At 40.2% G+C, this 14,244-nt stretch overlaps 1 protein-coding gene across 4 annotated transcripts in view; it reads left to right on the top strand.

Moving 5' to 3' along the window:
* The first annotated feature begins 723 nt into the window (after positions 1 to 723).
* The window catches only part of LOC139379034 (protein phosphatase 3 catalytic subunit alpha), a 136,041-nt gene continuing 122,520 nt past the window's right edge, over positions 724 to 14,244 (top strand). For all 4 annotated transcript variants that reach the window (XM_071121761.1, XM_071121759.1, XM_071121760.1 and 1 more), the window contains exon 1: positions 724 to 996. In XM_071121761.1, the coding sequence (XP_070977862.1) occupies positions 936 to 996 (61 nt within the window). In that variant the 5' untranslated portion in view covers positions 724 to 935. The remainder of the gene's footprint in view (positions 997 to 14,244) is intronic.

A 14,244-nucleotide genomic window follows, 5' to 3' on the forward strand; every position in this document is an offset into this window, starting at 1 on the left:
GGTTGGGGTTAGTATATTCTATTTCCTCTATTAGAATGTCTCTAAATGTCCACATGGTGGCGCTGTAATAACAACCAAATATAACTGTCTAAACTAGCCTACTTATAAATCCTAAGAGGTGGACTGTCTATCAACTACTTATAGCCTTCCCTTTACAACCACCCTTATATCGTTCACAAATCGGTTAGGCTGAATACTTGCACCACCACGAAACTAGAGAATAGATGTCCTTGATTCCACCCAACCAGAACCATAATATAGCTCTGCACCCAGGGGAGGGGAGGGGAGTGAAATCGAATGCACCTACTCTCTAGCCTCGTGGTGCTCACTCAAAACAGTGAATATATCTAAATTGCATGACATTTTGCATGATGACAACTCTAAACCCTTCGAGAGAGATTGAGTGAGATTGAGTGAAGTTTAGATAATGTCTTTGAAGAAGCAGAAATGGCAGGATCCAGCGCACAACTGTGGACTTGCAGGCCAACGCTTCACACACGCATGATTGATGTTGCAAGATACGGGAGAGGGAACTGATTTGTTGCAACACACAGCACTGCAAGTATAGCCTAATATTCATATTGTTGATACTTACGAATGTCATCTAAGCATTAAAAATGCCAGTGAAGGGGAATAGGTCTCTGGCACCAATAGAGGAGCAAATATATGGGGGGGCGTATCTTACCAACTGCATGCTAGGTTGCGCGCGCACAGCGTTGGGAGAAAGAACTTGATACAGAAATCACACGGACCTACAGTTTAGGGGTGGTGAAATTTGTAACCTTGTTGCAAGTATCTTTCGCGAGTGATAGGAGCAAGTGAGATCACCGAGATCTCCCATTTGGATAGAGTTGAGGTGTTGGGCAAGGACAACATCGGCTCTTTTTCAGGCACAGTTCAAATACATTTGAATATATAACGTTAACACCCTGGAAATGTCCGAAAACAAGCCGAATGATGATCCGAAGTTATCTACGACGGACAGGGTAGTAAAATGTAAGTGTCAAATTAATTACGTTTCTAAATGTCTCTAAAATAAACTGTTATTGCGTTGCTTTTTTTGTGGGGGGGGGGGGGGGTAATGAAGTGACACTGCTGCCATAGACGAATGTGTCTCCCTCAACACATTGCAATCCTAGTCGTATTGCGCCCTAATGGTCTGCTCAATTGGAAAGCTGGTTATGGAGAAAAAGGGTGTTAGCCGTGAGATATGGCACCGGCTGGCTAATCAGTAAAAGTAGGAAGTAAGGGTGTTATTACAATAGTTGTAGGCATTCAAGGTTTGAATCAATGTCCATGTCTCACAACGTGCTTGTTGGATATAGTCCTATTGTTTATCACCTGCACATACAATAATATATATTTTTAAACAATGTATTACCATAAAATACATTATTTTGTAGCCACACATTTATTCTGTATTCACTTTTGCAAAATTAACGAGCATGTACGAAGCATGTAGGCAATTGCAGAACTATTATGCCACGGTTAAAGTTAGACTTCTCCCCTTATTTTGGTTTCATTAGGAACACATACATAATAGTGTGACACGGTGTGTTTTATTCTAGTAATAAACATGTCTGTTCTTGTCTAGCCCGCATGTTTGATGTTTGCCCCCATGGTACTGTAGCCTATGGGGGCTAGAACTATCACGACTAATTTCCTTTATTTTTTATTATACATTAAATCACTATTGATTTATTAGTTAGTTAGTTAGTTAGGTTCGTCTTTATACTCTACACACATGGTGTAAATAGTGCATCAGAATCTTAATTTGAGAATAAAGGCGACTGTTGGGCAACTCATCCCTTGACAAATGACATCACAGTTACACATGTTGACATTTTCGCTATCAAAGATACTCCCGTAGCCTCTTGCAATGACAGCATATGTTTGGTATGTCATCGCATTTATTTGACACACCAGGGTTCTGTAGTTACCCAGTAAAGGACTATTTATTCTACCTCATGGTCCTTTACACAAGAATCCTTTAAGAACAGTTTTCCTGTTTTTTTGTGTTAGTAGCTGGTATGTACTCAAACTGCATTCTATTAAACTTGATGCTCACAATATTCTACTAGTAGGCCTATAGGTGTGATCTAAAACTAGAAAATAACTTAATTCTTCTGTGACCACATGGTTTCATGGTTTCCACTAGATAATAATCCAAATTGGCTATATCGTAAAAATGCATGATCCCCCTCACCCTAGCGTTAGGCACAAGGTTAGCAGTGTGGTTAAGGTTTTGTTTAAAATCAGATTTGAAGAAGATCAATTGTACAAATAGGCGGAGTTTATGACTTTGTGGCTGTGTTAACTAGCTCCGCAACAGTGTTGTAACAATAGACTGATCGTACAACCTCAAGAGTTTATGCATTCAGATTGGGATCATAAATGGAGTCTAAATGTCGACATGCAGGTGAAATGATTTGCCAATAGCAATATCAGCAACCACATATACATATCTGTTCTCGACATCATGGCCATAATATCTAAATTAAAAACAAATTGGACATTGGTCTATAATCTGGTCTGCATTTTCTTTTCATACCAAAGTGAGTATAGAATTCTGTTCTCAATAGTTGCTTGCCATGTAACGTTGCTCAACTCTGTATGTCTCTCTCCTGCTCACACTACTGATTGCACAGTCTTCATGTAAGCATACCATGATCAATGTGCATATGTTAGCTCATTATCCACATTAATTTAAAGTAATGCTTACTGCTGTGGTTCAGGTCTTTGTGAATAAGGTTGAAACCTGTATGGGTGATTGGTAAGGTCTTAAGTGGTTTTGTTAAATATTTTCAAGAGACTGTCCCTATAGTTCACTCCAAAATTGCACCCTATCCGCTTCATAGTGTACTATTTTTGACCATGGACCATAGGGCTCTGTTCAAAAGTAATGCACAATGTAGGGAATATAGGGTGCCATTTGGGATGCGTACTATGTATCAACATAATGGGTTAAAGCTCAGTAATGGGAAAATTATTACATGGTCCAAATGGATTCAGTGAGAAATTGAGAATCGTGGAAATCCAATTGTACTACACATCCCATTAGCTCATGAATTGCTAATGTTAGACTACTCACAACCCACATCAGATGGAATCACAATTAATGTCATGAAAATCATGATTTTTAACTTGACAACAAACGGTGATATTGATTATGCTGTTAGGTTGTTGAATGCTACCATGCACGCACAAATGTCTATAAAATGGAAATAGCACAGTTTAGATTTTTCATAATTTTTCATTTAATTCTTGTTTAATTTTTTTTCCTCCAACAGCTTTTATGATATCAGACTCAGAGTAGTTATTATTTTAGCTCTGTGTCAACATCATGCCTGTATTGTGTACAAAGCATCCCTCCAAATATTTGGAGGCAAAATGTCGGAAGTCATCTGTTGCCAATCCTCCCAGTTCACCCTACGGGCTGTTTTTCACCTTCAATACAATGTGCATCACTCATTCCCACCTGTTTTGAAAACAAATCCTGTATAAAACTGATGAGGAGGCAAACAACTGTTTCAGTTTCACTAAATATCCAGGTTTGTCTTAATAACACAAGTAACCATATTCAGTTTGTGGAAGAGCTATAGATCTAGACCAGTGGAGGCTGCTGAGGGGAGGGCGGCTCATAATAATGTCTGGAATGGAGCCAATGGAATGGCATCAAACCATGTGTTTGATGTATTTGATGCCATTCCACCTATCCCACTCCAGTCATTACCACTAGCCCGTCCTCCCCAATTATGGTGCCACCAACCTCCTGTGATCTAGATAGCTACATAACTGCTGCTACCAGCTCAATATCATGCATGGCAAGATGGCGACCATATTAATACAAAGTGGATAGTGAATATCAGTTGTTGTGTATTTTATATGTTTTCAGCTGGGAAGGAAAGCCCCATAGCAGAGCATGTGCTGCAGCACTCCCCTGCTTGCAGGGGCCTTTCCTTTGACTTGGATCGATAGTATCTGACGTTTGACTTTTTCGTAGAGGCCTGTGTCCCGTGTTTAAGACGTGTGGGGGTCCACCACCAGGGCCACTGATCCCAGCTAGACAGATGAGTCATTTTTAGAACGGAACATTGAAGTAACGCCACGTACTTCACTTCAGCTTTATGTAATCACCTGCCCAAAGCCCCGGCCTTCACCTGCTTTCAGGTTGCTGTGTGTGGGGGGTTGGACGGTTGTGTGTGTGTGTGTGTGTGTGTGTGCGTGCATGCGTGCACGACCTACAGGGTCTCTCCATACTCACATTTGAATTGGTTTATCTTTAAATCTGGTTAATAGGATAATCACCAGGTGTTATTTGGATAAGTAAATGAAGGCATATCTGATATCTTGAAAGTGGATATAATCTGGCACGGGTCAAACTCATTCCACGAAGGGCAGAGTGTCTGCGGGTTTTCGCTCCTCCCTTGTACTTGATTGATTAATTAAATCAAATAATGTTTTGTCACGTGCGTCGTAAACAACAGGTTTAGAACAGTGAAATGCTTACATACAGGTTATTTTTCAACAATGCAGAGTTAAAGATTTAAAAAATTATAGAAGTATTTTAAATAGTGATTCGAGGAATAAATGCATAGTGAATTTCAATAATGAGTAAACGTAACATGCTATATACATGGAGTACCATTACCGAGTCGATGTGCAGGGGCATGAGGTAATTGAGGTGGCTACAGTATGTACATATAGGTAGGGTTAAAGTGACTAGGCAACAGGATAGATAATAGACAGTAGCAGCAGCAGGTAGCCATTTGATTAGCTATTTAGCTTGTTTAGCAGTCTGATGGCTTGGGGTTAGAAGCTGTTCAGTTTCCTGTTGGTTCCAGACTTGGTGCACTGGTACAGCTTGCCGTGCGGTAGCAGAGAGAACAGTCTATGGCATGGGTGGCTGGGATTTTAGAAAAAAATGTTTTCCTTCCTCTGGCACCGCCTGGTATAGAGGTCCTGGATGGCAGGGAGCTCGTACTCACCACCAATGTTCCCTCTAATTTTTGGGGGCACTGAGCAAATCTTTGAACTTGTGAGCGGGAACTTGATTGTTTTGAGAATTTTGTGCAACTTCCAGCACGCGTTTACAGGCTGCACCCTTACAGTTTTAGACAGCCACAATAGCCTATTGGCTACTATTTCAGCATAATGTTGGTAGGCCTACCAACGAAACCAATTGAACAAATCCCATAATATTTTCTAATGGACATAGCTTTTGATTTCTACGATATAGCCTACAGTAGCCTATATGTGGTTTTCAATGCAGGCCTACATTGCATGAGACTTTTAAAAGCATTTTTACATTATGAAGAGCTTGACATTAATTAATTAGTTTTTTACCTGGTCTGTAACACCGTGGGCCAAATATGTGACTGTAAATTGCAATGTATTGTATTGTATGATGCTAGAAACCACTTTACAAAATACAATTAATTATTATTACAATATAGAGAATTAGACAATGTAGGCTATGCCTCTGCCTATTGGCTTATTTGCATATTCAAGCCTTTCTCAAAGTATAACACTGCCCCTTTAATTGAGCTTTTTACATGATGGTGTAGCCATGGGCTGCGCCCTTGCTCAGTCATGTGAAATCCATAGATTAGGGCCTAATGAATTGATTTAAATTGACTAATTTCCTTATATGAACTGTCAATCATAATGAGTTTTTCCCCACAAAAGGGCTTTATTACAAACAGAAATACACCTCAGCATCCCTTCAGGCGATCCAACAGGTGAAGAAGCCAGATGTGGAGGTCCTGGTCTGGCATGGTTACACGTTTTCTGCAGTTGTGAGACCGGTTGGACATACTGCTAGGTTCTCTAAAACAACGTTGGAGAGGCGGTTTATGAACATTCAATTCTCTGGCAACAGCTCTGGTGGTCATTCCTGCAGTCAGCATACTAATTGCAGGGCTCCCTCAACTTGAGACGTCTGCGGCATTGTGTTGTGTGACAACTTTCCTCAGCTCCAGGTGCACCTGTCAATCAATCAATCAGTCTCAATCAGTCAATCAAATGTATTTATAAACCCCTTTTTACATCCGCAGATGTCACAAAGTGCTATACAGAAACACAGCCTAAAACCCCAAACAGCAAGCAATGCAGATGTAGACACACGTAATGATCATGATGTTTAATCAGCTTCTTGATATGCCACACCTGTCAGGTGGATGGATTATTTTGGCAAAGGAGAAATGCTTTGCGGACGTCCTTGTATCAGCTAGCGACAGCAACCTGTGGAATCTTAAGAGTTCTGAAGTGAAGTATTTTTCTGCTGCCATAATTGTCTCCTTAATCTTAGTGAGCATCAAGGTGAGAGAACGTCTATGAATATTCTTTTGGAAAGTCCTTAATTATCAGCTTGTTGTAAGGACTGTCTTTTATTTTCACACAAACTAAATAGAATGAACAGAAATAAATGCAACAATTTCAAAGATTTTACTGAGTTAAAGTTCATATAAGGAAATCAGTCAATTGAAATACATTCATTAGGCCCTAATCTATGGATTTCACATGACTGGGAATACAGACATGCATTTGTTGGTCACAGTTACCTTTAAAAAAAGGTAGGGGCGTAGATCAGAAAACCAGTCAGTATCTTGTAGAGGTCGACCGATTATGATTTTTCAACGCCGATACCGATTATTGGAGGACCAAAAAAGCAGATACCGATTAATCTGCCTATTTTTTTTATTTTTTTTATTGATTTGTAATAATGACAATTACAACAATACTGAATGAACACTTATTTTAACTTAAAATAATACATCAATAAAATCAATTTAGCCTCATCTCGGGAGTTGATAGGCTTGAAGTCATAAACAGTGCAATGCTTGACGCACAAGAAGAGCTGCTGGCAAAATGCACGAAAGTGCTGTTTGAATGAATGTTTACGCGCCTGCTTCTGCCTACCACCGCTCAGTCAGATACTTAGATACTTATATGCTTGTATGCTCAGTCAGATTATATGCAACGCAAGATACGCTAGATAATATCTAGTAATATCATCAACCATGTGTAGTTAACTAGTGATTATGATTGATTGATTGTTTTTTATAAGATAGGTTTAATGCTAGCTAGCAACTTACCTTGGCTTACCTCATTCGCGTAACAGGCAGTCTCCTTGTGGAGTGCAACGAGAGAGAGGCAGGTCGTTATAGCGTTGGACTAGTTAACTGTAAGGTTGCAAGATTGGTTCCCCCGAGCTGACAAGGTGAAAATCTGTCGTTCTGCCCCTGAACGAGGCAGTTAACCCACCGTTCCTAGGCCGTCATTGAAAATAAGAATGTGTTCTTAACTGACTTGCCTAGTTAAATAAAAATGAAATAAAGGTGTAAAAAAATAAATAATAATAAAATAAATTTAAAAAATTGGCTAAATCGGTGTCCAAAAATACAGATTTCCGATTGTTATGAAAACTTGAAATCGGCCCTAATTAATCGGCCGACCTCTAGTATCTGGTGTGACCACGATTTGCCTCATGCAGTGTGACTCATCTCCTTGGCATAGAGTTGATCGGGCTGTTGATTGTGACCTGTGGAATGTTGTCCCACTCCTCTTCAATTGTGTGCAAAATTGCTGGATATTGGCAGGAACTGGAACAAGCTGTTGTACATGTCGATCCAGAACATCCCCAACATTCTCAATGGGTGACATTTCTGATGAGTATGCAGGCCGTGGAAGAACTGAGACATTTTCAGCTTCCAGGAATTGTGTACAGATCCTCGTGACATGGGGCCGTGCATTATCATGCTGAAAAATGAGGTGGTGGCTGTGGATGAATGGCACAAAAATGGGCCTCAGGATCTTGTGCGGTTTCTCTGTGCATTCAAGTTGCCATCTATAAAATGCAATTGTGTTTGCTGTCCGTGGCTTATGCCTGCCCATACCATAACCCCACCACCACTATGGGGCACTCCCGCTCGCTCACACGACGCCACGTCTGCCATCTGCCCAGTACAGTTGAAACCGGGGTTCATCCGTGAAGAGCACACTTCTCCAGCATGCCAGTTGCCATCAAAGGTGAGCCACGGCCCACTGAAGTTGGTTCGAACTGCAGTCAGGTCAAGACACTGGTGAGGACGATGAGCACGCAGATGAGATGGTATCTGACAGTTTGTGCAGAAATGCCAAATTCTCAAAAATGACAGAGGCGGCTTATTCTAGAGAAATTAAAAATAAATTCTCTGGCAACAGCTCTGGTGGACCTTCCTGCAGTCAGCATGCCATTGTGGCATTGTGTTGTGTGACAAAACTGCACATTTTAGAGTGGCCTTTTATTGTCCCCAGCACAAGGTGCACCTGTGTAATGATCATGCTGTTTAATCAGCTTCTTGATATGCCACACCTAGCAGGTGGATGGAGAATTCTCACTAACAGGGATGTAAACAAATTTGTCCCAAAAAATTGAGAGAAATAAGCTTTTTGTGCAAATTGAAAAGTTCTGGGATCTTTTATTTCAGCTTATGAAACATGGGATGAACACTTTACGTCTTGCGTTTTTATATTTTTGTTCAGTATACATTTTTCTATGGCCTCTGTCTCTTAAACATGCACACACACACACACACACACACACACACACACACACACACACACACACACATACACACACATACACACACACTCACACACACACACATACACACACACTCACACACACACACACACACACACACACACACACACACACACACACACACACACACACACACACACACACATACATTCCAATTTCTATGGCCCTGCAAATCCTTTCTCTCAAAGTCTAACCCACATGCACCCTTTTGCTCGATCTATGTCTGCCCTTCACAACGCACTATACTCTCTTGCAGTAGGATTTGGGGAACGGTGCACCATGGGAAATAAAGGTCAGACAAGCGGAGCTCGTTTTGGTCGAGCTGTGGATTTGGGGCCTACAAGCCTTGAGGGTGCAAAGCAGCCAGCCACAGTTAGTGAGCTAGTCAATGAGCTATTCATGGGCATAAAGACAGCGTTATGGCCCGGAGCAGGCCTGTTTGCAAGCGAACGTGTTGTTATTACTCACAAAGAATTAACCAAGTGGGCTCTTTCTCACTCTCTTGTCAGTGTCTGCAGACCCAGAGACTGTTTTTGTAGACAGAGCTGCACTGCTCCCTGAAACGAACCACGGTTCCCCCTGTAAAAAGTAAAAAATCTCTGTTTTGGTCCGAAGAACTGCTTGTTGCCATAGCTTCTTGGATGACACATATTTCCTGCTCGCTACTTGTCATTGGCTGCTGTACACCATTGTCCACCCTCAGTCATTGATTGGAACACTTTAGTGTTTTTCTTTTAAGTCTAACCCCAATGAAAAGAGAGGGTAAACGCATGAGAGAGAGTCAACATTTACTGAGTGGTTTGAAGGACAGAGGAGCCTGCTGAACAAATTGAGATGGAAGACAGTATATGCTGACAGATTGTATTCATTACACTGGCTACTGAACCTGTTCTCTCTTTACTTTGTAATTTGAATCAGAGTCAAAATCAAGTCAATTTCAAGCTTAAGTATTGCTTGACATTTGTTCAATTCATCATGGATGGATGCCCGACAAAAGACTTGAGTGTCTCAAAATAACGACTAAAGAAGTCAAAGGCGCCTGCCTACCTGTGTGCCCCTTAGTCCTCATGGTGTCCCTTTGGCATGTGGATAGAACCCCAGCCAGAATGCCTATGGTGTATAAGATTACAGAAGAATTAGTCTCTGTTTTGGATTTAGGACACAGCAAAGTGGTTGATTTGGCCAGATTAAGCTCCATATAAAGGGGTAAAGGCTCAAGGGATGTAATCTGTAATCAAGGGATGTGATCTGACTCTATGCATTAGTCTGTGCTCTTGCTAATTCAGGCCAAACAAGTGTAGCTAGCATAGCGTAGATTTGATAACAGCAACCCAAAACAAAACTGTTCACCTAGCTAGCATTTTCGATTGTCGCTAGCTAAGCTTGTAGTTCAATGGATACCCCCCCCCCCCCCCCCCCACACACACACACACACACACACACACACTGTACGAGACAATGGCTTTTGAATTTCAATTGATCACATACATTTGTTTATACGAGGCCACCTGTTATTCAGTAATTCTTAAAAACATAAAAACATAGGGCAGGGGGATCTTGATTGTCTTGATTCAAATGTTGAAGGAAGGCGTCTTCACCTGTGAAGGTCATGGATGCCACCTTACCTTTTCCTTGTTCCTGAGCTGACAAAGTAAACTCAGTCAAACTCCACATTGAGGAATGCCAGTAATATACAAGTTTATACAATTTAACAATTTAGGTTAGTGGGGTTAAGACATTTTTTGTTGTTAAAACATTACATTCCAGCGGTGTAGATCTAGATAGAGTCCTGCAAAGTTGTCTCTGACATTCCTACCTCTCAACCAGTCTTCTGTGACAACATGACTGTGTTCTTAAACACAGATTCATCACTGAGGTTTTCTTGCTGATGATATTTATACTTTTATCGATAACTCTATTCTACCACTAAACTCCATGGAATCAGTGATATTGTGAAAGCCCTACTTTTATGCTCACTTTGCATGCCTTGCTTGTCATACCCAAGAGCAGTTATCTCCCTTTCCTTGTACTGTAGGCACTACGCTTGATGTGGTAAAAGTTGCTGTCCTCTTTTGATATTTGCGTTTAATGTCTCCTGTTACCATGGCTGGCAGGGTGTCATGCGCTCTTTGTTTGGCTAACAGCAGCAGTCCGTTAGGAACAGAGGCAGTTGCATGTCATAAGATCCCCCTCTAGAGCAATCAATGGGATGCAATCTACCACAAGTGTAACTACACAGCGGGCACACACACGCAGGGGGGAGGTCAGAGGCTAACCCAATGGACGGAAGCCTTATTGGAGCCAGGAGGGTTTCAAGCAAGCCCCCCTAATGGTTAAAAGCCTGGGCAAAATACTTACCTGGGCTTTTTACTGCATTTGCGTAACAGGCAGGCTCCTCGTGGAGTGCAATGTAAGGCAGGTGGTCAGAGCGTTCGACTAGTTAACCGTAAGGTTGCAAGATTGAATCCACGAGCTGACAAGGTAAAAATCTGTCGTTCTACCCCTGAACAAGGCAGTTAACCCACCGTTCCTAGGCCATCATTGAAAATAAGAATGTGCTCTTAACTGGCTGGCCTAGTTAAATAGGCCAGTCCAAAAAATAAAAAATAATAATAATACAATTCGGCCAAATCGGTGTCCAAAGTAACTGATTTCCGATTGTTATGAAAACTTGAAATCAGCCCTAATTAATCGGCCATTCCGATTAATCGGTCGACCTCTAGTTTGTACCCTGTTTTGTGCTGCTACCATGTTGTGTTGCTACCATGCTGTGTTGTCATGTGTTGCTGCCATGACATGTTGTTGTCTTAGGTCTCTCTTTATGTAGTGTTGTGTTGTCTCTTGTCGTGATGTGTTTTGCCCTATATTATTATTTAATCTTTTTTTTTTTTTAATCCCAGGCCCCCGTCCCCTTTTGCTGTTTGGTAGGCCATCATTGTAAATAAGAATATGTTCTTAACTGACTTGCGTAGTTAAATAAAATAAATATATTAACTGATACACAAAACGACTCCGGATTCAAAGCATAGTTTTTAAATAAAAATTATTATACAAAATTCTTTCAACCAATAAAATGTGATATATATGTGAATCATTTCAGGAAACTAGGCATATGTCGCGCATCACTACTTTACAGGAGAGGCATTTGAACGTAAACATGCATTTTTTAATCAAAATGCCAAAAACAGGAACCTTCCCACTAGCCATGATTGATAATGGATGTGTGGGACATGCTGAGAGAGGAATTTGTTTCTGTCTATGACATGAGCTGCTCAGTATGTGTAGGTAATCCATTCTAACGCAGCTTTTTTGGAAGGATATCACAAAGAACTACAAAAGAGTTGCTAATGCTCTCCACTTTCTGGAGGACCAGTGGAATGTCCGGTGGAAACAGAGTATGATTGCTAAGGAGAGAAAATTCTGGCGTTTGATTGCAAATATGCGGAGGGAGTCGAAAAGAGAACACATAGAAGGCTGTTGTATAAAACACCTGTCTCCGGATTACATCTTCAAACTAAGGGCAACCATGGCATCCGTGACAGAGAGGGAGAAGCGTTCATCCATGTATATGGGTAAGAGAGTCTAGCTAGCTACATTTTCAGATATTATAAGTTTCTAATTTGGTCATAAAGTAATTTTCATTGCAAGGTAAAGTGTACTGTTAGCTAGCTGGTGAACGTTAGTTGGCTGGCTCGCTAGCTAATGTTACGTGTATGATCTGTGTAGTAATATTATTCGTACCTTATAGCCTAATGTTACCTAGCTAGTTGGCTAGCTTTAGCTACCTGCAGATTCATGCAGGGTAGTAACGTTATGAGTTGGGATTATGGTTCAGCTACAGGTCTAAACAAAAGACTCCACTATGCAAGTAAACATTTCACTGTACCGTTTACACCTTCTGTATGCTGTGCATTATTTGATATAGTGTGTGTTTACCAGAGCCGCTAATGTGAAGAACAACATGATCTGAACCGAAGTCAAATTAGGATATAACTTTAGGCCAACGAGACAGTGTTCAAGTTGTAAAATTCTCCGGTAGAATGCCCTGCTTTTATTTCGTCACACTCTCAACCGTAAGCAATTTTCTGTAATTAGCTTGCTATTAACTTGTAAATAATGACCTTGTTGTGAGTTTATTGTCCTGTAATAATTCATAAAAATGGTCTAAAAGTTAAAAGACCTTATCAGCTATATGATATGGTCATTATTTGAACTGATTAGCTAGCTAACAAGCTAGAAACGAACCAAAATATTTTTTAGAAAGTTTTAGTTGCCTGGTTTACTAGATTGACAAATACTAAATACATTTTTAAACGGATGGTTTTATTGGTGTTAAATTACAACAGTTATGCTATTTTGGACCATCAGGCTGCTGATGTCATGCAGCCTGTCATTTTTGTATTTATACTTTTTCGTAGCAACAAAGACAAATTTTATGTTTGAAGACAATAGAATGTTCATGATGTCACTGCGACAACTGTCTACAGACATGTCAATAGAATGTTCATGATGTCACCGTGACAACTGTCTACAGACATGTCAATAGACATAGTATAAACCAGCCTTTAGTCTTAAAATCTTTGGGTGTTTAGTACACAACTGTACTCACTCTGTTTAGCACATGGCCTCGGATGTGAATCCTTATAGAGATGGGTGGGGTTAAGGCTTAAGAGGGTGTGAATGATGCTGAATGGGTTTAGACAACGGAGAGCTCTCCAGTAGGTACCAAAACATTCAAGAGCCATTTTTGCAAAAGTGGGGTTACAAGTTGATCAACTTTCAAAGCATAATTACTTTCCCATTGTTCCTCAATTATAGTGTATGATATACAATTTCCAGCTCTGAGTCCCTAGTTTTATCCAATTTAAAAACACAATTTAAAATTTTGCTACATAAGACCAAATCGAGCCGGTCGGTCTCATATGGAGGATACAACCTAACCAGCTCTGCTGATTTTGAATGGAAGAAACAGAATCATTAGATCACATGTTTTGGTATCGGCCCATGTGTAGCCTGTTTTTGTTCACAGGTTCAGGAATAGATGAACAATTGCAACATTTACTTGGAGCTAACTTTTCAAATAGCACTGCTGGGTGATGTGAAAAGTCATAGCCAAATGATCAATAATATAATAATGCTATTAGCAAAAAGGTTTATTTTCATTTTGAATCTGTAGAAAAAATTAGAATAGAAAGGTTCAGAATTTTGTGAAACATTACAATGGAAAACGATATGGCAGCTAGAAGTCAAAACTGGATGGTCTTCAGAGATCGATGGGAGGGGTTGAGGGTAGCTGAAGGGTGGGACTAAAAAACAAACAAAAGATAACTCATGTAAAATCTACTGTCCGTAAAATGTATATAGTATGTATAAACTGGAAGTAGAAGCCTAAGTATTGTTGTCTACTAGTTTACTCAACTTAGGGGAGGGGTGGTAGGGTTAGGGTTAGGGTTAGGGTTAGGGTTAGGGTTAGGGGAAAATAATAAAGAAGGAAAATATATATATAAAAATATTTAAAATAATATATACAGTACCAGTCAAAAATTTGGACACACCTACTCATTCTAGTTTTACTTAATTTTACTAATTTTTTACATTGTAGAATAATAGTGAAGACAGCAAAACTAGGAAATAACACATATGGAATGGAGTAACCA

Source organism: Oncorhynchus clarkii, chromosome 21 (genome assembly GCF_045791955.1).
Source record: "Oncorhynchus clarkii lewisi isolate Uvic-CL-2024 chromosome 21, UVic_Ocla_1.0, whole genome shotgun sequence".
In the NCBI taxonomy this organism is placed as follows: domain Eukaryota; kingdom Metazoa; phylum Chordata; class Actinopteri; order Salmoniformes; family Salmonidae; genus Oncorhynchus; species Oncorhynchus clarkii.